This window comes from Sebastes fasciatus, chromosome 10, assembly GCF_043250625.1.
Source record: "Sebastes fasciatus isolate fSebFas1 chromosome 10, fSebFas1.pri, whole genome shotgun sequence".
Classification (NCBI taxonomy): domain Eukaryota; kingdom Metazoa; phylum Chordata; class Actinopteri; order Perciformes; family Sebastidae; genus Sebastes; species Sebastes fasciatus.
Window position 1 is genome coordinate 22,225,573 of NC_133804.1, and position 24,415 is coordinate 22,249,987.

General features: G+C 40.6%; 1 protein-coding gene across 1 annotated transcript in view; it reads right to left on the minus strand.

Annotated features, from left to right (window-relative positions):
• Positions 1 to 24,415, minus strand: part of fat2 (FAT atypical cadherin 2) — a 115,726-nt gene that overhangs the window by 90,672 nt on the left and 639 nt on the right. Inside the window, exons 2-3 of the mRNA XM_074649000.1 lie at positions 5,767 to 9,033; positions 3,413 to 3,724 (exon numbers count right to left, since the gene is read on the minus strand). Coding sequence (XP_074505101.1) covers positions 3,413 to 3,724; positions 5,767 to 9,019 — 3,565 coding nt within the window. The 5' untranslated portion in view covers positions 9,020 to 9,033. The remainder of the gene's footprint in view (positions 1 to 3,412; positions 3,725 to 5,766; positions 9,034 to 24,415) is intronic.

Genomic DNA, 24,415 nt, shown 5'->3' on the forward strand with positions numbered 1-24,415 from the left:
AGTGGGCATGTCTGTAAAGGGGAGACTCGTGGGTATAGAACCCATTTTCATTCACATATCGAGGTCAGAGGTCAAGGGACCCCTTTGAAAATGACCGTGACAGTTTTTCACGCCAAAATATAGTGCAAGTTTGGAGCGTTATTTAGCCGATAGAATTTATCGATTAAAGTTCTTAATGTCGGTTAACGGTTAAACGGTTAATTATTAACATCCCTAGTTGCAGCCTTACATCAGTGAGGCTCATTGATGTGTTTGTAATAGTTTCTGGACAACAATGGAGCTCTATGGCAAAGTGGAAGAAGATAGCTGTGGATACACACAAAATACTTGTTAGTAGTAAATCAATATTTTGTTGATTTGGGTCTTTTCTTTGGATTTGTTGGCAATAAGAAAAATATAGAATATCACCAGACTTATCCTTTAATGATAACCAATTCTCTCATTTTGTGGCTTGTGAACATTAAATATAAAGAAACATCAAATAAAACAAAATGCAACAAAAAAATGTATCAGTTCAAGGGTTTTATAGGCTCTGCAATAATTTGCAGAATTTGCTGTTGACTAATGCTAATGATTTTGAGCACATTCCTGACTTGTCTGGCCTTGCTAACAAACAACTTTTTCATTGAGAAACACATAATGAAACCTACACTACACTTACATAACCGGGAGTCGCGGATTTTCGGTAATTTTGATTATTTGGCACACCCTTGTTCCCTGCACAAACCTGTTGTCGGAGTCAGACAACAACTTGTTTCAAGCAACAACAGCTCGATAGAAAAACAGATTGGACTGGGTTTCATTTCGTGCTTCTACCGTTGCTGGACACACATCCTCCCCTGCTGTGACATTATCAACTAATTCTTTAATGTTGAATCAGACACACAAAGCTGCACTGCAGTATGATGTACTTACTTCAGGAGGGTAAAAGATTAGTCAGAAACCGTACCGCCATGAGTCATTTCATCCTGTCGAGGCATGATAGGTTTCTACAACACTAGTCATCTGTACATTAGTAATACCGGGTTAATTTGAGAAAATAAGACAAGGTGGATCTTGTTCTAAAGATCAGGTTTCAACAGCACTTCCATGTAATTCAAAGTCTCCCTCATTTACACATGAAGGCTGATATCCGATTTTACTTGTGTTCTCTGTTGTCTGATGATTTTTCATGACAGTTACTTCAGTTGGAGCGAGATTATGTGTCTGAATGTCAAGATATCCTCTTAATGGTTTTTGTATCTCGCATGCAAATTCTTTTTTGATTTAAACTGCTTGGCCTTAAGTATGTGGACACACACATTATGAACATCTCTAATTCCAACAGCATGGGTATTAAAGGGATAGTTTGGATGCTTTGAAGTATGTAGGGCTGTCGCAATAATTGCAATATTGCAATACAGCGCTATTCACAAGCAAACCGCAGGGAATGGAAAGCAACCGCCACAACCGCTATGTTCATGTTTTTTCTTTTTTGAACTCTTTGCAATGGGAGCGCCGCGTATTTACACTATGCTACAAAAAGGCAGCAGCATGGCGAGGCGCTGAGCGTCTATTCTGCGTTGAGCTGCACGTTCAACTTTGTGTAATAACGCTGCGCTCGTCAGGGTCACTTTTTACCCAGGAGTCCAATCACAATGGAGTAGGGGCGGGACCAAAATGACCAACCGTCAAATCCTACATGTTCACTTCTGACGTTTATGTGTGGTTCGTTTATGTCTTTTCTTGTTACACCGGTTCTGTGTTATTCTAAATTGATATTAAGGCGTGAAATCCTCAGTGTAAAAAGACACAATAACCCTTTTCAACCATTTTTCACCCAGTGCTTGAATATGAAATACACCTGCTTTTGCTCAAAAGAAGAGATTGTTTTAAAGTGACGCTCTCCGGCTGTTTCAACACCTCCTGTCCTTTCTGCTTTTGTGTGTCATCTCTCCATAAAACAGAACTCGCCCTCTGTCTGTAATCCTTTGGTATACTGGCCTTAGGGTGTGGACAAACACCAGAGCTACCTTGAGATTAGATGAGGAGGACAGGGCTTGTACCAGCTTGTAGCAGCAGAGCTAATGCTGCGCTAATTTGCCTGAACATCAAAGTCCGCAGCAGATGACTCCGTTGAAACTGTCAAAGATGAACCCCTGAGGGGGGTTATGGGTCTTTTTTACCCTCTCTATTCTTGTTTTTTCACCACAAATCCTTTCAGACCACAGATGATTGACTTTGTGAGTGACCTCTGAAGGAGTTTCTCATTATGAAGTTTCATTTTCAGCTTTGCCCTCTCGGTGACACACCCAGTTTCTGCATGGTTTGCTCTGCTCAGACTTGCAACAGTGCATTAGGACATATCAACTATTTTCAAGCCCCCCTTGTGGGAAATAACTTGCGGTTTTACAGCTGCAGCAATACCCCTGAATCAAAATGTAAACCTGCCATGATGTGGACATGGCAACGTATATAGCTATGTCGAAGCAATTTGTGAAAGAGAAGGCACAGAGGTCCACCAGATGTCTTATATTCACCTGGGGAGTTTGAATGAAAATGTAAATCAATCACAATGGAGCCAGTCGCCTATATTTCTGTTCAAACTGCTTATGAAATGGGAGGATGACACCGTGCAGGCTGAACAAATTACATCCTATATCCCAGAGTAACTGTATAGCTGCCTGCCGTGAAAGCTTCAATTACATGTTTCAGGGCCATGCTGAATATTCAAATGTCTACACTGAAGGCCTTTACACACCTGGGCATGACGAATAAACAACACGAAAATGACAAATATTGCCTGCGAATATTTTATGCCAAGGGCTTTTATTGTTATTTTATTTTTAAAGGTAAGAATAGAAGGATTGGATCTGGTCTGCGCTGCCTTTGTTAAGGTTGAAAGGAGTAATAACGTTTGCTGTCTTGGTTCGGACTACGGAGCCCTTTTTGTTTAAAAATTGGCGCAACTCAACCCGTTCCGCTCAACGTCATTGGCCTTTATTTGCGGTGCGAAAGCTCAGAAGAAGTTTGGAGCGTTTCTATGAGGTACCAATGGATTCCTCATGTTTTCTAGTTTCATATGATGCCAGTATCTTCACTCTAACTTTAAAACTGACTCTGCTACATCCTCCGAAAACACAAGTTGCATAAATGCATTAAATAAATTAGTGGCGTTAAAACAAATTTGTGCTAACGTGTTATTATCTAATTAACTTTGACAGCCCTAATTTTTTTAAACGAGCAGTAAGTCACTTTACAATGAAATCAAATTATGTTGATTCCTAGCAGAACATCTTTTAGCAAGATACAAAGAAAATCTAACTATTAAATGAGTTTCTACCGCAAGTGCTGTCAACTGGTGATTGCTTTGCATGTTCACTGAAAATGTAGTGTTTTATAGTAAACAACGTTTCTGCTCATTCACTCTTACCTGTTTGGGGATCCACGTCAAAATACGTCCGATGAGCTTCCAGCATCTGGAAGGAGAGCTTCCCCTCTGAGGAAGTGTCCACGTCTGTGGCCGACACCCGGACGACGGACTTGACCTTGTCCACGTTCTCCTGAACGGATGCGAAATACACCGGCTGAGAGAGTTCTGGTGCGTTATCGTTGATGTCCAGGACCTCCAGGAAGACGTGTGTCCAAGAGATCAGAGGCTCAGTCCCCAGATCAGTGACGTACACAGAGAGCCAGTAGTGAGGCGTCATCTCGCGGTCCAACGTCTCTGTTGTACGAATCACACCTGAGAGACACGGTGGGGGGAAGGGAATTAGGATTAACTGCTCAGATAAAAAACAGTTTCACTCGTGAACAGCACACAAGTATTTACTTGTTTTAAACTGCTGCTGTGCCTCAGGCATTCATCTCTTATCAGTTCAATCTATTCTATATTTAATAACTGTAACCAACCCAAAGGAAATATCAATCACCGTGACTTTCATCTAGTCTAAGGTGCATGATTGCAGTTTTAAAAAGTCTGGATTGGTGCCCAATGGCTCAGCAGCATGACACATTTGTGTTGCCAAAACTAAGTCAAATTCCTTTAGTATACAAGAAGCTGGATGCCACAGGGTAGTTATGGTATGCCGGGGGGCTAGAGACAAGGGGGGTTTACTTTTCTGCACATAGTTTCCTTCAGAGGCGGTTTGAATTGGGATACCCTGAGGGAGAGCTAACAAAACCAGCAACACAGACAAGGAGATATATTTCAGCATGGTTCCATTATGACAGAGAACTCTATTTGCACTGATTTTATCTGAGCTTTTAGTGCAGCAGCAGGCTAATGGTATGCAGACCGATATGTTGAGAGGTCGCAGGGTGTCCTCTGCAAAGGACATGCTGATGGAAAACAGACAAACGGCTTTAAAACATCCCAGAAGGAAAAATCATGTTGTGCAACTACATGAGGAAACACAGTGTTGTAAAGATGTTCTATGTCAACGTGGTGTAGGCTTACAAAAACTTTACTGGGCAACATTTACATTGCATTTAAAATCATGGTATCAATGCAAACTCTACAGGAATCTGACCTTTGGCCTGCCTAGAGGTGAACAGTGCTGCCACTCATTCATTGCCACACACAGTTTGAACTTTAAGGTTGGGTGTTCACAAAAATAAATCTAGAGGCAATGTAATATGTACGAAGCAGAGAGGTCTAATGTATTAGGATGCGTGTAGCCTAAATATTACATCCTCCAAACATGCAGGCGGCGCTCTAAACGGCCGGAACGTCGTTACATAATGATGATGCGTTCAAGTTAAATTCAGTAAAAAGGAATATTAGGCGACGATAAATTATGACATCATCATGATGTGTTCAAATGTAATCTTGTAAAAATTAGCTTTTGGCGAGAAACTTGAATAAATACAGTTGTTTTTAGGGAGATGTTTGTCAATTTAGTTTAGAAAGACTTTATTGAGGCAAAGTTGTATCCTTATTTCAAAACTGCAGTTGGTAACTGAGCAAATATTTAAAAAAATACTAATTTTAAAATGATTATTTTTATAATTATTAAACTTTCTTGTTTGCTGGTGCCTTCTATTAAACCAGATAATGATCTTATACTGCACTATAACTTTTACTCTTGTGTGTTATATTCTATTTTAGCTTCGATCCTCGCTTTTATTTTTAGATTGTTTTTATTTTCTAATGTTTATATGTTTTTATAACTGTTTTAATTATGTCTTAATATTCTTTTGCACTTTGTCGCAATGTTCTTGAATGTTTATGTAAAGCACTTTGAATTGCCCTGTTGCTGAAATGTGCTATACAAATAAAGCTGCCTTGCCTTGCCTTAAAATTGTCACTATATCCTGATAGTAGTGCATGAAACAGGTAAACTGAAAAAAAACATGTTCCTCTGTATCCTCTGGTGCTTCTAATGGCATTTGCAAGATTTCACAGACCGGAGGAAAACAACCAATCAGCCGAGGAGTCTCTACAGGAGCTGGCAAAACTCGTAAACCCTGATCAAACTAGGCAGCGCTGACTGTATTGTTACTGTAATGCCTATTACTCACCTCAACATGGACATGGACAAGTTGCAGTCAGTGTGTGTGTGCGTGCGTATTAAAGAGTTACTAGTTTAGCCAGTTTAGGGTCAGGCTATGCAAGATGTTTTTGAATTGACTAATTACATGTTCAAACTAGATTTTTTTTTTTTTTTTTTAAAGGAAGAGCTCTAGTGTAGATAAAAAATATATATATTTTTTTTCCATTTTCCCCTTATTACCAACAATACAGCCACCAACTACAAAAATGCAAAACCCCAGTGTTTTTTTTACCTGTTTCCTCGTCAATGGTGAATACTCCAAGACCAGAGCCTTCATGGATGTGATACCGAACAACTCCATCTCTGCCCAGGTCCTTGTCTGAAGCTGTAAGCATCACCACTGATGTCCCCACCGCTGCATCCTCCATCACTCCGGCTTCATACACAAACTCTGACAGCACAGGCCTGTGGAGGTTCTCGTTGACATCCAGAACCTGGATCTCCACAAAGCAGGAGGAGGAGAGGGAGCGAGGTAGGCCGTGATCGACGGCCCGGACCGTGAGGTTGTAAATTGGCCGCCTCTCAAAGTCCAGCTCCCTCTCGAGGATCAAGGCGCCCGTGGAAGAGTCTAGGTGAAAGATCCCGCCCTCTGTGTTCTTAAGGTTGTAGGTGACAAGGCCTCCGCTGCCCAGATCCAGGTCGACGCTCTCAACCCAGACGAGGAGCGTGCCCACGGGTACATCCTCTGGGACTTTTATTTTGTATACTTTAGGCACAAACTTGGGTGGGTTGTCATTTACGTCTTGCAAAACCACCACAAGGTCAATCACGGAGAACAACTGAGGGCCGAGTTTGGCTTGGTCTCTGGCTTCGATCCAGAGGTCGTGTCTGGGCGAGGTTTCTCGATCCAAACCACCCGCCACCGTCACCTCGCCGGTCATTTCGTCAATTCTGAACATGTCGGTAGACGTCAGCAGGGAGTATTGGACATTACCGCTCGTATCTACGTCAGGATCTAACGCACGAGCTGTGAAAATAACAGAGTCCACCTCTGCGTTTTCAGGCACACGGATCACATATCTGGGCTGATCAAAAACAGGAGGATTGTCGTTGACGTCCATGACGTTCACCGCGAAGAACTTCCACGCGGATGTTTGCGGCATTCCCAAATCATAAACAGTGATGTTCAAAATGTAGAACTCTTTAGTCTCTCTGTCTAACGGGCAAACTAACTGCAGGTCCCCAGAGAAAGTGTCAATGGAGAAACAGCCATCCTCATTCCCGTTTGATATGACGTACACCAGCTTACTGTTAAACCCAGTGTCAGTGTCCGTCGCCTTGAACTGGACTATGGTGGAGTTCAGTGGATGGTCCTCAATCAGGTCGATTGAACCCGGGATGCTCAAGTCAAACTTTGGAGAGTGTCGGTTGGTGATGTGAATGTCAGAGAATGTTTCTTCTTCTTGATTGGTTAAAATGGGTTTGATTGACTCAATCAGTTTATCGGTGAGCTGTTTGAAAACGCCCGTTTCATGGCAGCGGAGCGTCGCATCATCGCCTCTGTTAGTGACAGTTACCCTGATGAGTGACGCTTCAGAGAAATGTTTGCCATCAGTGGCCACAACTCTCAAATTGAACGAGCTGGCTCGCAGGGGAATCGGTTGCCTGAGGGTGACGGCTCCTGACACCGGGTCAATACCAAATACTTGGAGCTCATTACCTGACTCGATGACATACCTCAGCTGCTGCAGCTCGTCCACGTCGATGGCTGACAGTTCAGCGATTGTGTGTCCCACGGGTAGATCTTGAGGCACGGTGGTGTTGCAGTCCACCCTCTCAAACAGAGGGATGTTATCGTTGACATTGTTTAAAGTTATCGTCACGGGGCATTCGCTGACCTGACTGAAGGGGCTTCCGCTATCTGACGCCCAAACCCTCAAGTGGTACCGCCGTTTCATCAGCTCGTAGTCTAGGTGTTCAGAGGTTGAGATGACACCTGTGAATGGGTCTATTATAAAAGGTAAGGGCCCTGCGTTCGCAATAGCGTAAGTCACAAAGCCATTTTTGCCTTTATCTCTGTCTGTGGCTGCTACTTTTAAAACGCTGCTGCCAACAGGTGCGTTTTCATCCAGCGTGTCCTGGTAGGAAGTGTGGCTGAACTGTGGGCTGTTGTCGTTTTCATCGGTTATCTCAATCACTATGTGAGTCTCAGCGTCGCCATGATTGGCCACCACATCGAACTCGTATCGCTCCTTACTCTCATAGTCAAACTTCTCTGTTGTTATGATGATTCCTGTTTTGTGATTTATCTTGAATTTAGTGCTGTCTGGGTTATTTTTGATACTGAAGGTAACATTATAAGGTACTGGCGTGACCGAAACTTTAACCACGTGAGTCTTAGGGGGTGAAAACTCACTCAGTGTGACAATGTAGGTGTCCTCTAAAAACGCCAATGGGCTGTAATGATAGGCTGGAACGTGTATTAGTGTAATTGGAGAGAGTAGGCTCGGGAAGCTCCTGTCTTTAGCTTGAAGGGATAGATTCAACCCAAAAGGAGTTTGAGACCAGATAATCCTCTTTGTGGAGATCACTTGGAAGTCACTGCCCTGCACACCTAAGGGGATTATCTCAAAACACTTGTGGGGATCCCCTCCAACTATATTAAGGGATTCCACAGGCTTAACTCCAGCCTCCACGTGGACATTGATAGTTATTTTGCCGTCTGTAGAGACTGTGGGTTTGGGGGGAGGCGTGATGACAGGAGACTGCATGGACACCTTCTGTATGTTCACTGTAACCCTGGCAACATTACCAAACTTTTGAACGCCAGATATCTTCTTTGTCCTGTCCTCAGCTAAAACCGTGAGGTCGTACCTCTCTGTGCGGGTGTGATTGAGCTTCTTCGCGAGGCTGACTGTGCCTGTGAAAGGGTCGACGACAAATGGATGAGCTCTGCTGGTGAAAGAGTAATAAAACTGAGCGTTGCTCCCGATGTCGGCGTCTGTGGCGCTAACCCTCACCACACTCGACTTAAGTGGAGTGTCCTCCCTGATGGCCTCGTTGTATGAGGCAGGATAGAAAAGAGGCTTAAGGTCGTTGGTGTCAAGCACCTGGACAAACACCTTCGTCTTCGCCTGTAAGTCAAAAGTGTTTTCGGCCGCCGCCACAGTGAGAGTGTAAGTGTCTCTGACCTCCCTGTTGAGTTGTGCTGAGTTACTGCTGCGTGTTTTGATCCTGAGGAAGCAGAAATCCCCAACTTTGACGGCCTCCGCTTGGAAAAGACCGTCGTCATCACCTGAGACGACATCGTATTTGATTTCCCAGAACACTTCTGTCACTTCGATGCCCATCTTCACCGGCGTCTCAACGAACGTCCGCGGGGCAGAGTTCTCATTGATGGTGGCGTTGTAGAGATGATGTGTGAACCTCAGCGGCGAGCTGTCTTTTCCTTTTCCCATACTCCCCTGACACCTCGCCACGTGGAGGAAGACTGACGCTAAGGTAAGGAGAGCTGTTCCGAAAGCTGCCATCTTTGGTACCTCCATGAAGATCCACAGACCTGTGGAAAGGAAAGAAAGAAAGGGACAAATAAATGTAATGCAAATATATACTCTAAATCATGGAGAAAAAAAACTAGTTTCCTCAAGTATATACTCTTGTCTGTTTCTCCTTGCATATCTGCAAGTAATACACAGAGAACTCTTGTACCTACACTATTTTGTAACTAGACCAATAATTTGCCTTAAGCTTTAAAATGAATACAAAATGGACACAGAATACACAATGACAGCAGAGAGGAGGCCTGTGGCAAGGTATCTGACTCCTGTCCCAACTTGTCTTGACCGAAAAAAAGAAGGTAAAGTAAAACAACTCATTGTTTCAGGACCAGAGAGTTGCCTCGGAGCCGTTTCAGACAGGTGGCAGCCCAAAAACTCCCCCATAATTATTCCTTTGGTGGCCAAATACTAGCAAAAAAGTACTCATCAAAATTATGACTTGTAAGCCTTTGTCATCACAGAGCTATGAGGAGGGATTTGTAGTCTGATGACTCGGTATCAGGCAGATGACAGTGGGTGGTTCATCCTGATCCCAGTGTAAACGGCTGCATGTGTACTGTCGGCGTGAGCTGGTGATTGCTGTGTGTGTGCACTAGACGTCCCTGAAGGCATGAGCCACCAAATTGCTGCTTTCATTATCAACAAAGGATCAAGAAGCCACACTGTTGGAATTTCAATATGTGTTGGGAGTGCAATATCTCTTTTACGAGGCAGACTCTGCAAGAAAAGCAGCATGAACGAATTTAGATCACTCACTGCAATAAAGCTGAAGCGTCTCAGATAAAAACCACAGCATCGACTTTTTAAAACATTTACATTGCTTGTAAAATGTTTATTGAATGCTGCATTTAATTAGATAGCAGGGAACTTTTTCTTACTCTAAACAGGCATAAAACACTGAAAGGGTGCACTCTGGGTAAACCTGGATGATCGCAATGTAAGACACATTAGATTCAAATCTATTTTGATTGTTCCGTCTACTATTATGCTATTTTATTTTCAATTAAAGCAACCACTAAGTGGCATTTAGATATGTTTTGTGGTTCGGTCTCACTTTCAGTTTCCTTTGGAGCAGATTCAAACAGTGAGAAAATAGTCTCGTCACATTCCCTTTCAACCTCATCTTTATCTCAATCTGTGTTATTCATACTTCGGTGTTGTAGCCATGATGGCATAACTGATGTTATCATAATCCCTGGAGTCATTACTTTGATTTAAACTCAGAATTTAGCATTCCCTGGCTATGCTAACTGTTTACCTGAGTGCGGGTAGAGTTTGTCAACCCTCAGACTGATAGCGAAAAGAACAAGGAAGGGGGGGTGGTGAGCAACGTGGGAAAAGTAGTGCATATTAAAACTGTCCGTTTACACCTTGCACTTTCTTACACAGCGATTTTGGTGATTAGAAAAAAGGAAAAGAAGCCCAAACATTTGAATAAAATCAGTTCAGTACATGTTTTGGCACCATTCACAAATCAAGGGACACATCAAGCAGTGTATAAATCAACTCCTTCATATAAGTAACACATGGAGGAAGAAAATAATGGGTATATGAACTGCAAGAAGGCCTTAACTCAAAATTAGATTCCCATACAACGAAACTGCATCGTCAATTATGTTTCAAGGGAACGTATTTCTCCCGGATTACGTTTGTATTTGAGGTATCACAAATATGTGCATTAAAGGCGGCGCAAGTCCGCGTTGGGAGTAGGTCGGGGTGGATGGATGGCCCAAACTTTCACCAAGGAGACCAGTGTTCCTGTCCCATGTGAAACAAAAAGTAATGTACCTATTTTAACCCAAAACGTTAGGGCTAACGATTGTTTCATTGTCGATAAATCGATTAGTTGTTGGAAAATGGTGAAAAATGTCGATCAGTGTTTCCCAAAGCACAAGATGACGTCCTCAAATGTCTTGTTTTGTCCATAACTCAAAGATATTCAGTTTACTGTCATAAAGGAGTAAAGAAACCAGAAAATGTTCACATTTAAGAAGCTGGAAATAGAAAATGTTTTAGTTTTTTTCTTTAAAAATTACTCAAACCAATTAATCCATTATAAAAACAGTAAATTTAATAGTTGACAACTAATCGATTAATCATTGCAGCTCTACAAAATATGATCTTTTACCAAACCTAACCATTGTTACCAAGAGAGGTTAAAACACTACAACGCTAATATACACATATGTAGAAATTCAACGTATCTGTGGTTTGCATGAACATGCAATGGCAATGTTTTATTCTGGTGACTGGGTTAGGTCAACGTATCCTCATACAACGGTTTCGTATGATATCTTACGAAACATCATTCCACCTTTTTCGTGCGTTTTCCTATGAATGTCCAGCAATACGTGTCAATTTCCGCTCATAACGTGCATGCAGTCTTTTAAAAATAAGCTTCCGTCTTCACAGGAAACCACTTAGTTAGGTTTAGGAAAAGATCATTAGGTTGGAATAACTAGGGAAGGGACGTAACAGATAAATCAACGCTGACTTCTTGTTAGTCACGGGACACGAACAGCGTTCTCCTAGGCGAAAGTCCGGTGTTTACCCACCCATCCACCCATCCATCCACCCACCCGACCTCCTCAATACACGGCTTTGTTGTTCTTTAAACTTTATGATTCACGATTACATACAAATTGATGTTGTGGGATATATACAAATTATAGTGCATTACTTTTCGTAGGTATATGAGAACAGCCTGTGCCATGCTCGAGGGTACACCCTTTGCATGAGAACCAAAAGCCCAAATGTGCACAAGAAACATGGGAATACATGAGCTAAAGTGAGCCCAGCTGATGTACGACCACACAGCGCCAGCTCGGATTTCACAACAGCCAGAACTGACAGTGGAGAGAACTTGGGGGCAGAACACTCTGCCCTTCACTGCCACTCCTGACAGCCCGTCCACAGCTAAAAGCAATCCGCACAGAACAATCTGCAGGGCAGAGATGCCGCTCCCTGAGATCAGCGATGAAAAGATATGTCATGGTTCTTTTTTTCACCATTTCCTCTGCAAGAAATGAGCTTGTTCAGATAGTATTATGAGAGAGAATCCAAACCATTTGACCCCATTGTTAGACCATTAAATCAAACACAAAGGGGCAAGATAAAAGATGCCGATGAATACTGGTGTCATTATCTTATCTCACAGTTTATATGGTTTTCCTCGGGTATGCGATGTACTGAACGTTCAGGTCTGTGTCTCCAGGTAGACTGGCGCTGGGGGTTTCAGTCGAGGGTGACAGGTATGTGGGGCTTTATCTCCAGTCACGGGGTGACAGATAATCTGATTACTGCAGTCAGGGTCGTCACTATTTGGGTTTCAGAAGAGATTTAAGGCATTTTTCTGCAGTGTCATTTTTCTATCTTTTACATCTGCGAGGCCAGATTAAAATAGGTTTAGCATAATTTACACAATGTGCTGAGTCCTACTTTAAACCAGGGACACTTGGTACTTGAGGGCTTTTCTTTTTAGTGGAAAATATCAATAGAGACGCCTCATACATTACAGGAATCACTGCATAAAGAAGTGGGACTATGAATTTTGCATGACAGTGCGTATGGTTCCTAGATTAGATGATGTGCAAATACATAAAATTTCACATCACAGTCTCAAAGATATGGATCTACAGGATTGGCATAATGAGATATAAAGTAATCCTGTGTAATAATTACAGTTCTGAGACGGATTTTGTCTTTGAAAAACACTTGCCTTAACACTTTAATATGCCTATCTCATCTGTCTAAATTCAAATGTCTCAAGCAGCGATTTAGCAAAGCAATCCAGGTTTGTCTTAAAGGGTCAGTTTGTTTGCAAAAAATGCAAAAAACATACTTTTTCTTCAAATATTAGTAAATAAAACAGGACTATCTGCATAGTTGGGTCATCACTAAGTGAAGAAATCTTTCTGTGCTTTGGGTGAAGTGACACTTCAAATTATATTCTCGATCTTCAATTCAGAAACACAAGAGTCTCCCAAATAATGTAACAAATATTATCGGTTTATATCAACGCCATCAGTTTATCAACTTTGTTTCTGAGAAATCACTTTAAAGTTTCAAACAAGACATTACGTCATAGTCGCCCAATTTATCTAAAATTGACCCAGAATGTTAAAGCACAATCTTAAGCTTCAGCTTGTCATTATAGTGGTGCATGCAACAGCATTTGAAGCTCTATGATCGGATGTTTCTTATTGAAATGCACCTTTGAAGTCAAGGTTAACTTCTTTACTTATGTTTTATGCACACAGGCTTGTGCCTTTGAGTTTTTCAAAGAACCACATATTTCCCGACACTGTACCGACAACAGATGAGTAAATCTGATGAAGGCAATGCAGAAATTAGTCACATATACAATTTTATTTATGTGCTCAACGAATTCAATCATTGTAATCAGTTGTTCTTTTCAAGATTTAAAGCCTCTAATTTGGCCAGTAGTAGGATTGTGGTTGCCTGGGGAACCAGACGAATCTGTGCGCTCATGTTTTATTTACTCTGGTTCTCCTCCCCATTGGACAGATTTCTAGTGACCTGATATGTTTCGGGCCAATCACAACCGTTCATCTAATATGTGGCGTGTAAGAGACGATGACTGTACAGAGGATCACCTTTGAGGCATTTTTTAAAACAACAAAGATGGCTGCAGCTGATGTGGTACTTTCCGTTGAAGCCGCTATTGTGTAACGAACTAAATGGGCGGTATTTTTTTGCGATGTACGTAAAGCTTTTTTTGAGAAGAAAGTCGTGTTTGCCGTCTGACTGATTTGATATACCAAATTGTAAAATACCAGCTCATCTCTGCACGCTGTAGTCGGTTTACATTTTTCCATCTCTCAGGTGTCATCGTTTTCCCACCCACTTTCCGCCAAATCCCACCCTAATGTGCTGTAATTGGCCATCTACACCAAGGTAAAGGTTGATACGTCACATGTTGATAACCCGTTTGGAAATCAAAAATGAACTGAGAGGTTCCACACTAATTTACGTTTGCGATTTGCGATGTCAGGCTAGGTTTGTGCATCCCCCTCAATTGTTTAATATCTGGCGATGTGATTTGATTTTGATACAAATTTCCACCTAAATATCGATCGTATACTCATTTATATTCCGTTAAAAAACAAAGTAAACACAGTGCAAGACATCCAAAACATATTACTCTAAGAAGTATACAAGTAAAGACAACGTTTGTCTTATTTAAAGAAATTACAGATGTTCCAGTGCTCTTTGTAATCTACTCTGGGTGAGAATATAAAGCATCGAACACTATTTAGCAAAATCATAACTCAAAGGAGAACTACTTGTACAAATATGTGCTCATGTAGTGTTTCTGAAATAAAGGTAAATCAGTTGAAGTCTTTTAGTGAGCAACCAGAGGAGGGTTAATGGAAGTAGGGGATGAGGATGGATTACACAAACACAGAAATAGGATTCATTCCATTTGTGTCTAATGAACGCTGTCAGACATGTAATGAATCCCACAAATCAGCATTACTTGCCTCATCATCACACAGAGTCTCACTGCATACAGAGGTATCTAAAAGAAGTCTGAATGAACAAAACTCTATCTTTCTTTTCCTAAATTAAAAAGTTGACTTTCTACCAAGTCAGTCACTCACTACTGCTGCTGACGTGTGTTTAATGTGACTATGATCTGAATTGTTGAAAAGCTTTTTATTATTTTGCTTCAAACCATTTTGCTGTCACTCAGAGTTTCTATGGAGTAAACTCAACTGAACCTGAAATTGAGATTGAAAGGAAGTGTTCACGTTTTCATCCAAATATTCAGCGCTGCAGGGCAGAAACCTCAGGCCATTACTGCTGCTGCTGCTGCTGCTGCTGAGGTCGGCTCACACATGTAGTTACACACACCATCACACACACACACACGCCTCCCTCCCGGTGTGTGTTCCAGGTAGCAACCTGCAGCCACATGTTGAGCCCCAGCTTCCTGGATCACATTTCACCACCACCCCTATGACAGAGGATAGTTTCTGCAGCTTTATTCTTTCATTCCTCACCTCCAGTAACTCTGTCTGTCAGTGTGAACCTGGCTGAGAATTCATTCTCTGCTGGAAACGCAGTTTTCAGACCCACACAGTTCTTAACACATGTCAGGGAAGTTGTTCGGTTTCTCTGCTGCCTGCTTGCTGAGGTCACATGATTACTGCTGCTCATCACTTCTCCATAGAGACTTTCTAGAAGAGTGGGCCTGTATTTTGGCGGGGAAAAACTGGCATGGCCATTTTCAAAGGGGTCCCTTGAGCTCTGATATCAAGATATGTGAATGAAAATGGGTTCTATGGGTACCCACGAGTCTCCCCTTTACAGACATGCCCACATAATGATAATCACATGCAGTTTTTTGAATGCTGTATAATAACGTGTTATTTTCTCCTATTCTAAAATGGTGTGTTTGAATATTTCTGCATTCTGGGGTCCTTAAACAGTCTTGAATTGCATATATTGGGTATCACTGTGAAGCTGAGACTCTTGTGAATCCAATGAGCCCAACTGTATTCATGTGTGATGATGTTAGTCCACTTAGTAGCCATTTCATATAGTGAGACCAATTTTTGGAACGTGACCTCACTGTATAAAATTACCTGTTGTGACCTCTAGGATAATCACAGCCTCATGAAACTTTACAGCCACAAACTAAAGACCTAGAGCATTCAGAGGATGGATGGCTTTCCTAGCTAGATTGACAATAAGGGGGTTTCTGAGCAGTTTCCAGAACAGAAGTGATCGACATCCAATCACCGAAAAAATGCAATTCTTGCAGAAATCTCCAAATGTCAAAAGTGTTTGAAACCAACCAAGCCACAGCATGGCTTTTTCTATGGTGTTTCTCTAGGTCTTGGTGTCTTAATATGGTATTCTGGAAAGATTATTGATCATTTTTATCAAATCTTAAGTGGTAAAAAATGGTTAAATTTAGCACCAAATCTGTGTAACAAATGGTATCAACCCAGAACTTGCTGCAACAACGTATGAGACATAATAGAGCATGGGGATAGCCATCATATACATTGATCATAATGTTCTAAGCCCTTATACACTTTTACAATTCATTTTAAATAATTAATTGATTAATTAATTTCTGTTTATTTCTGATTTTGACTAGAACAATTTGACACACAGTGCTGAGCTGCATCTCAAATTAATCTCCAGGTTCCCAGCTTTCAGATGATGTACAATCAATAAGGAAATCATGGTTAGCTGCACCTCTTGACGTGTTCTTATCTTTTTAGTCATCGTCTACTTATTCATCAGGCCTGCATGCAAATTACTCTAAACCACAAGAGCACTTTACTCATTGTAAAGGTAGTCAGCTATTTCCTGTGTGATGACTATTTTAACGACAAGTTGAATCACGGATCCTTATAGCTGCCAATCTGGCTTTGTGAACCCTGGGACATTTTATAATGGGAGGGCAGGTTTGATCTGAGAGAGCCAGCAGCACACAACAGGCCCTGCCTGGCCCAGTGGCATACAGGTAGTTATTATCTCCATATGTTTGTACAAAAGGTTCTTCACTGGAAAATTGCGGTAAAAGATTAAGAAAGTGGTCTTATAAGGGCATTAAAGGATTTCAGGGTTTTCTTTTTTTCTCTGAAAACTATACACCATTATTCCTCCTCCTGTTCCCTCTCCGACTGCATTCATCCCATCAACCTGCTTCCTGCTTTTTGTGAGGTGATTACACCCCCGTTCCCCAAAAGAAAGGAAAGAAAAGGGAGCTGCTGGGATTCAGCTGAAATATAATATCCAAGTAATCACATCAAGGGGCTGGTTTGGATGTGGGCCTTTCAAAGGAATCACTAAAAAATAGACGTAAATGACAATACGGCTTTATTTATCCATCAATTACTATACATCTTTACAGTGACCCGAGCTACAGACATTCATTTTGTCCCATTCAACTGCAGTGCACCTAAGCATTTATCAGCAGTATATAATAAAAAGATCAATAATTGGTTTACAACACACTTTATGTTGACATTGTTATATGAATATATTGTTTATTTCTTATATTCCTTATGATATATATTATATGTATATTTCTAATGAAGTGGTATAATTATTAATGAAGAGTTAAATTATTTATAAATACTTCCATAATGCTCCATCTGTTGATGAAGGCAACTAAATGCCACTGGAAGTTCCAGAAGAAATCTAGTAAGTGGACCTTTCACCTACTATTTCAAGAACAAACCTTCTTACGATGGCGAATCAGGGCCATTGTCGGGAAAAACATATATATAATGGAGCCGGGGGAGGGGAGTAATGTTCCGGGAAAAAACTCAAAATTTCCAAGATTAAAGTCGTAAATTTCCGAGAAAAGAAACTGGATATTATCTGAGATTAAAGTGGCAAATTTATGTCACCGTTTTGCATTTATGACTTTTTAATCTCACAAATTAATGAGGTTTTCTTGTCTCATATATTTGCCACTTTAATGTCAGAGAATATCAGAGTTTTTTCTTGTGAATTTATGACTTTAATCTCAGAAATTCGGTGTATTTTCTCGGAATACTACCCCCCTCCCCAGCTCCTTAATTATTATTTTTTTACCTACAATGGCCCTGATTCGCCGTCATACCTTCAAGCTCATCATGATTTATTTTTTTTTAAATACTTTATTGCATTGTTTCCTTCATAATCTTCCAGACAGGTGTTTACTTCAGAGTCCATTGCATTTTTTATACTGATTTATACAAGTTAAAATAACAAATAACAGCAAATAAGAGACACGAAACTCTGAGCATATTTTTAAGACGTCTTAAACTAATCTGCAAATGATTTGCGCATGTGTATAAACAGTTAATGTTACATGACACTGAAGGATTTCTTTATTACATCAAATTAAATACTATTAAAGCTCTTTAATCCTGTGTCCTCTGTTACCAGTCATTCATTAACTATTTATATAAATAAAGTACATTAAAAAAGTCCTCATATCTGTGCTATAAACAATGTATTGAGTGTATAAATCATGCTCGTAAGTGCTAAATAGGGGGTTTAAAGTAAAGTGTTGCCTTTTATCCTCATTTGACTGTCGGTGCCCAGTCATGACGGCACAAACACGTTTTCCTCCACGTGCAACTGAACTTTCTTTCAGACTACTTCTCATTTGCATAATTGCAAAGTTCAATTTCCTCCCTATTCATAAAAAAAACATCCATAGTCTGTGTCTTGGTACAATCTAACACGGTAATGAGTCTGTGCTGCAGTATTAAGCCATGATGGATGGAGAGCCTTCACTCAATGTCAGTCTATTAAGCGCTCACTCTTGTATTACGGAGAAAAAAACACCCCAAATAAGTTGACTACAAAGCAGAAGTGATGTTTCGCTCCTCCTTTAAGATTCACAGAGTCAAATCTGACAATGAAGAGCTGCAGCAGGGTGTAACGGCGGGCGGTCCCATTCAGGTAAAAGGTTGTTTCTAAAGACACTTGGTGAGACGTGCACGTCTTTAGCATTTAAATCCCTGTTAAAGTTCTCTGGGGTCTGGGAAAGTGATGAGCAACAATGATGAAAGGACCACAGCATGTAACAGAAAACTGGTAAACTAGCAGCTAAATAAGGTTAAAGTTGTCTGAATGTTAATGAAGAGGGGAGGTAGAATGTGACCTTATAGTTTTAGTCATTTTAAGTCATCACAGCGGTTATTATTATTGTCAAGAATCAATCATTAGAAACTGAAGCTTTATGTCAGTTAAAGACGCTGCTGACTTACAACTTTAATCAGTTTGATGTGACACAGTTTGTATGAATGAGCCTCAGGGTTTCTGTGAACCCATCAAGGTGGGTAAAAACTGAGTTTAGGGGCTTCGTCCTCCACCGCATCATTGAGAATAATACATTATAATCTCTACTAATCTTCACATAACTGGAAGGTTTCTGTAAATTGTCAGTATTATTTGAGCTGCCTTCGGTCTGTACAACATCTTGCGTTATCCTCTGCACAATGTGAGGTCCTAATATCCCCGGTGTCATTTTTTCCCCCCCATACACATCCCTTGTGAGATTAAAATCCATTTTACATTATGTGATACCAGACAACACGGTGCAACAGATTACGTTTGCCATTCAGGCATTTATGTTGTTTATTTTTTTTTGGGAGGGGATACATTTTTATAATGTTGACTCACAAAACTTCTGTCTGCGAATTCACTGAGCCTTATTGATCCGTGTTGGACCAGTTAGCAAACAATTAGGGCCTATATACTGTATATGATGACATGGCTTGGAGCCTCTGTAAAACTCCTGAACTTGGGGAACAACTATTGATGATGTTTCAGATGGAAAATGATGTACTCTTTTGCAACTGCACGGCCATGTGACTATGTGTAAGGTGAAAGGTGTCGTTCGTAGTGACAATTATCACCAACTCTGCAGTTTCCCACAGCTCTACTGAGTGTTTTGGTTTTCCAGCACCTACCCCAGAATCAGAAGAATCAAGAATCTGTTCTGAATCTAACAGAGACCATAGACTGTATATAAGAAGTGGACGTAGTCATCGTTACGTCACCCATTGGTTTGCGGACTGCCGTTTTGAAGCCTCGAGTTTGGCATTTCGGCCGTCGTCCCATCTTGTTTTTTTGCAAAACATACTGTGAAAGGGTTAAAGCTCTACGACAAAAACACTGACAACTCCCAGACCGGACAACGCCGTGGTAGCAACCTGTCGATCACATAGGGCTGCACATTTAATCGAATATTAATCGCGATCACGATTTTGGCTTCCCACAATTAAATGACTTTCAATGACCTCTGACCTTCAAAATGCGTGCTCAGCTCATAGAAAACTAAAGGTGGTTTCTGTAAGTTATTAATAACTTATCAAGAACGCTGCTTTGTCACTTTTTACCTGCCCGCCCAAACCCATGATATTTTCTAGTGTGCTCACCTGAACCTACCCGAACCGCAGGACCCGTGGGTTGTGGGTCGACCCGCGCATTATTAGCGTGCACCCTGCAGCGACAGCCTGTGACAAACTTTCCTGAATGTTGCGGCTGCAATCCAGAGTAGAAGAGTAATATTCAACAAAACAAAAACACACTGAGTTCAGATGGAGAAGAACCTTATTTTAAGTCTTATTTTGATGCAAAGATTTGTACATTAGCAGTAATCAATCAATTTTCAAATAATAATCGACTAATTCCCAGTGATTTTTGAATAGTATTTTTGCTTGAAATGCATATCCCTAGTATGGACTGCTCATTTTTCCTGCAGCTTAATAAGCCTAATGTTATACTACACAAAAAATAGGAATGATTACTTCCGATGTTAGTCGAGGAGGTGTGACTCCATTGTAAATCATTGCGAGAAACCCTGTGCTGATGTTTACAAGGAGGGAAATGTCAATCATCTTCGCACAGCCTACTCCAGTTAGCTGACGTCTGCTGAGTTCTGCCAGACCACCATGCGAGACATTAAAGTGTTGAAAGATGGAGTTGACTTTAAAATGAGAATAGAATGCATCCACTTTTGCAGCCACAGTTCTCCTGACATGCTTCCAGATAATTATTAAAATCAGGCGTTGGAGGGTCGGAGGGTCAGAGGTAGGATAAGCCATCATCCTCCTCTCCATCATCCACCTCTCCATCATCCTGCTCTGACCTGTTCTCGTTTATGTTAACTGCCTCCCAGCACTCTGCTCTGCTCGCACTATTACTTTTTCCTGCATGACTGTTATCTGTGCTTAATGACTCTGACACTTGACCTCTATGAGAGGTGTCTAGTCAGTGGAGGAATTCATTTTTCTCTTTTGATTCATGCATCAGCGTTGGACTACATTATTCATGGGACATTATTCTTACATTTCAAACGACATTAGTATCAGACTTGTACTTTTGAGTTTTTGAAATGATCGACAAAAGCCCACTTTACCCACAGTACTCCAAATCTAATCTAATCTAATATAGGAATTGAAGCTTGCTTTTGCTGTATTTTGCATAAAAGCATCAGTTAAATTCATTCTAAATGCCATCTGCAGAACCTCTCACATGCCTCTGCAGGAGTGTAATTTCAGATCAGACCTCCTGGATTGATGTAAGGGTGGGGTAACGATGCTAACCCCCCGCCTGGAAGGGTTCAGGGGTCGGGGAAGGGCGCTGCCTCCAACCTCACTCACAACCACAGCATGAGGCCGGGGCATGGAGGCCTTTAACTGGAGCTGAGTGGTTATATTGGGATGGGCTAACAGGCCCTGAGCTGCTCTGGTCCGGAGGTACTTAACCCTGTCAGGACGACAGAGCACTCTGATGAAACTCAGACACCGTGAGAACACAGTGAGAGTCTTAAATAAATACAAATAAAAACTTCAGTAAGCAGCAATTGGGACAAAATATACGAGCATCATTACACTTCATCTAATATAATAATAATTGTCATGGTAACAAAGTTTAGATGCTCCACATTCTATTATGTTCTATTAAATTTTGTTTTGATAAACTCTGCTCTACAATACTATTGTATACTACTAATAACTAATACTAATAATACTACTAAGCATAGGGGCAATGTCTGAGAATTATATTGTGATATTGAAATTTTTATATATAAAATAACCACATAAGGATGTCTGTTTTTGCCTAATCCAGCCAATTAAATAACTCAGGTGCTGCATCATATTGCTGTAAAAATCATACAAAATACAATATTGCCGTAACACAGCACCACTCATTGATTTGCATCGGTTACAATGACCTCATGCAGAGTGAATAATAATAATACATTAAAATAGATGGATATCTTATATATGTATTAATGTATTTTATTTATTAAATGTATTCATCTATTTATTTAATTACATGTATTAGATTAAATTAATTTAATTTAGTTTAATTTATTTAATTGTATTTATTTATTTATTTAATTGTATTTATTTATTTACTTACTTACTTACTTACTTACTTACTTACTTACCAGGGCCAGTGCATATTAATCAACATTTCAGTTTCTACCTCAGTGTAAATGTGACAGAGTTTGCTATAGAGCTAGTTTTTATCTGTAGTCCCTGGATAGGTTATTACACATTAGTGGCCTCATGTTATCAATACAAATGCTTCAGCAAACACAACTCAGTTCAGCACGATTGTGATACATTACAATAAAATACATAAATACATTACAAAAGTAGCAGATATGTAAAAGCAATGAGACTAAATGGTATGAAAAAATCTCTATCTAGATGAATGTATGTCATATTACTGTATATATTGCCATATAACCATTCATTTTATGCTCTGCTTTGCTATACTGTGCTACCATATCACACTGGTCTGGTCTGTTCTATACTGTGCTAAATTATAGTTGTTTTTCTGCTTCATGTTATGAAGCACAAACTGGAGTTTTGTACAATAATACACAGTTTTTTCAAGTCTGATTTTCGATTAGTCGACTAATCGGACGTTTTGGTCTTAGTCGATTAAGATTTTCGTAGTCGATTATTCGCTTTTTATGCTTTTCATGCTGAATGACGTATTCCTAAGGCACTTCTGAGCTCCTCTGGTAAACATCACATTTAAAGTGGTGCTTTTGTGTGATTCTTTGTGGAGAAACTCAGTTTTACAGATATGTGAATTAAATCAACTAATCAATTAGTCAACAAAACTGTATGAGTGTTAGTCGACGAAGAATTTCTTTGGTCGAAGTCGACAGCCCTAGAAATATTAACTGCCAAATGAAGCTTTTCGTCTCAGTAAAGCGGCTCCTCCCGGCCCTAAAACTTTTACTGTCGTAGCATCTGTAAAAGTTGTGTTGCTGCACCACTGTGGGCACTCATAAAACTCAATGTGAAGTCATGGAAATGTTCTGGGGATGAGATTTAAAGTAAGTGTGTGAAAGACTGAGAGAATTAAAACTGCTGATAGTAAAACACTTTGATAGTATTTGTTGAACTCCTTTACATTAATTTAGAAGAATAGACTGAACAACGGCAATAATGTATGAGCCCATATTACACTTTTACGCTGTAAAATCATTTATAATACGTGTTCTTCTCTTTAATACCATAATAAAGTATACTGTACTGTATGCTACAGCATGTTTTGCTGTATTTTAATGGGCCTCTCCTCTCAGAGCTGCAGTCGGCCGGGTTAGGTCATGAAGGAGGTTGAGTGGAGGGGTCGGGGGTGTCCTTTCAAGTTAAACTGACCCTCCACACACACACATCAGTTAAAAAGCTCTCAGGCCTGACTGAGTGGTTTAGACATGCTTGACTGTAATATTTCAGCATAAACCTTCCAAAAACTTCACATGATGGGAAAACTAAACTACAAGCTACATCCACACTGAATGTATTACATTTTCATTTTATAACGTATAACTTTTGCTATGTTTATGCCTTGCGTCCAGCCTACTACGGCGTATATGAGCCCCTAAAACAGAGATGTTTGAAAATGCTGCTGAGACCGTTTTAGTTTTAAAACTCCAAGGTTGCAGTTTAGTCTGGGCGGACAGAAACGTGGAGGTTTGAAAACGCTGCTGACCCTGTTTTAGTTTTTAACATCTGGTGTTGCGTTTTAGTCTGGACGGACAGAAACGAAGACCTTTGAAAGGCTGTTACCCATTTTAGTTTGAAAACTTCGGGATTGCGTTTTAGTCTGGACAGACAGACGGCCCTAAAACGCTCGTCTGGACGGAGATAGTTTCCGTTTTAAAACTAAAACATATTAGCGTGGATGTAGCCTGAATCCAACTTTAACAAACTCCACTGTCTTATTAGAGACAAGGCATTTGTCCCGGGTCATAAAAACAATTGTATGCCTTAAAATCAAAGCACAACATAGCCTCAAGCAACTTTCAGGTCAAATGAGGTTAAGGAAAATGAATGAGTAGTTTTCTTTTCCCACTGTTTAGGAAACAACCACCTGTGTGCTGCTTTCCATTATAGAAAGTCACCTTTTAAAGAAATGAATTGGTCAGTCCTTTAAGGTTATCTTGTCACTCATTCATCACCAATGTCATCCTCCATTTCATATGTGCCATGCAATCTGGCTTCATTGGGAAGTGACAGCACTCAGAACACAGCAGCTCCTGCCCCAACTGCCATTTGAAAAACAGACAAACACTCCTCATTTCTTTCCCTGTCATTGCATTGGAGAAGATTTGGGAACATGCGTCATCCTTGCTTCGAATATATGATTGAGCAATTTCACTCCACACAAAAAGAAGAAATCAGCTCTAGGAGAAAAATGAAGAGAAGGGAGGTACGCTGTGACCAAAGCTTCAAACGTCAAAGAGCTCAGCTGCATGCGTTGACATGTGCCTCCACTGCTGCTCTTTAACTCTCCTCCCATGCAAACGCTCCGAGCTAAAGCTGTCACAAATGCACAGAAAAGCTGGCAAGTCCTTTATGAAACAAC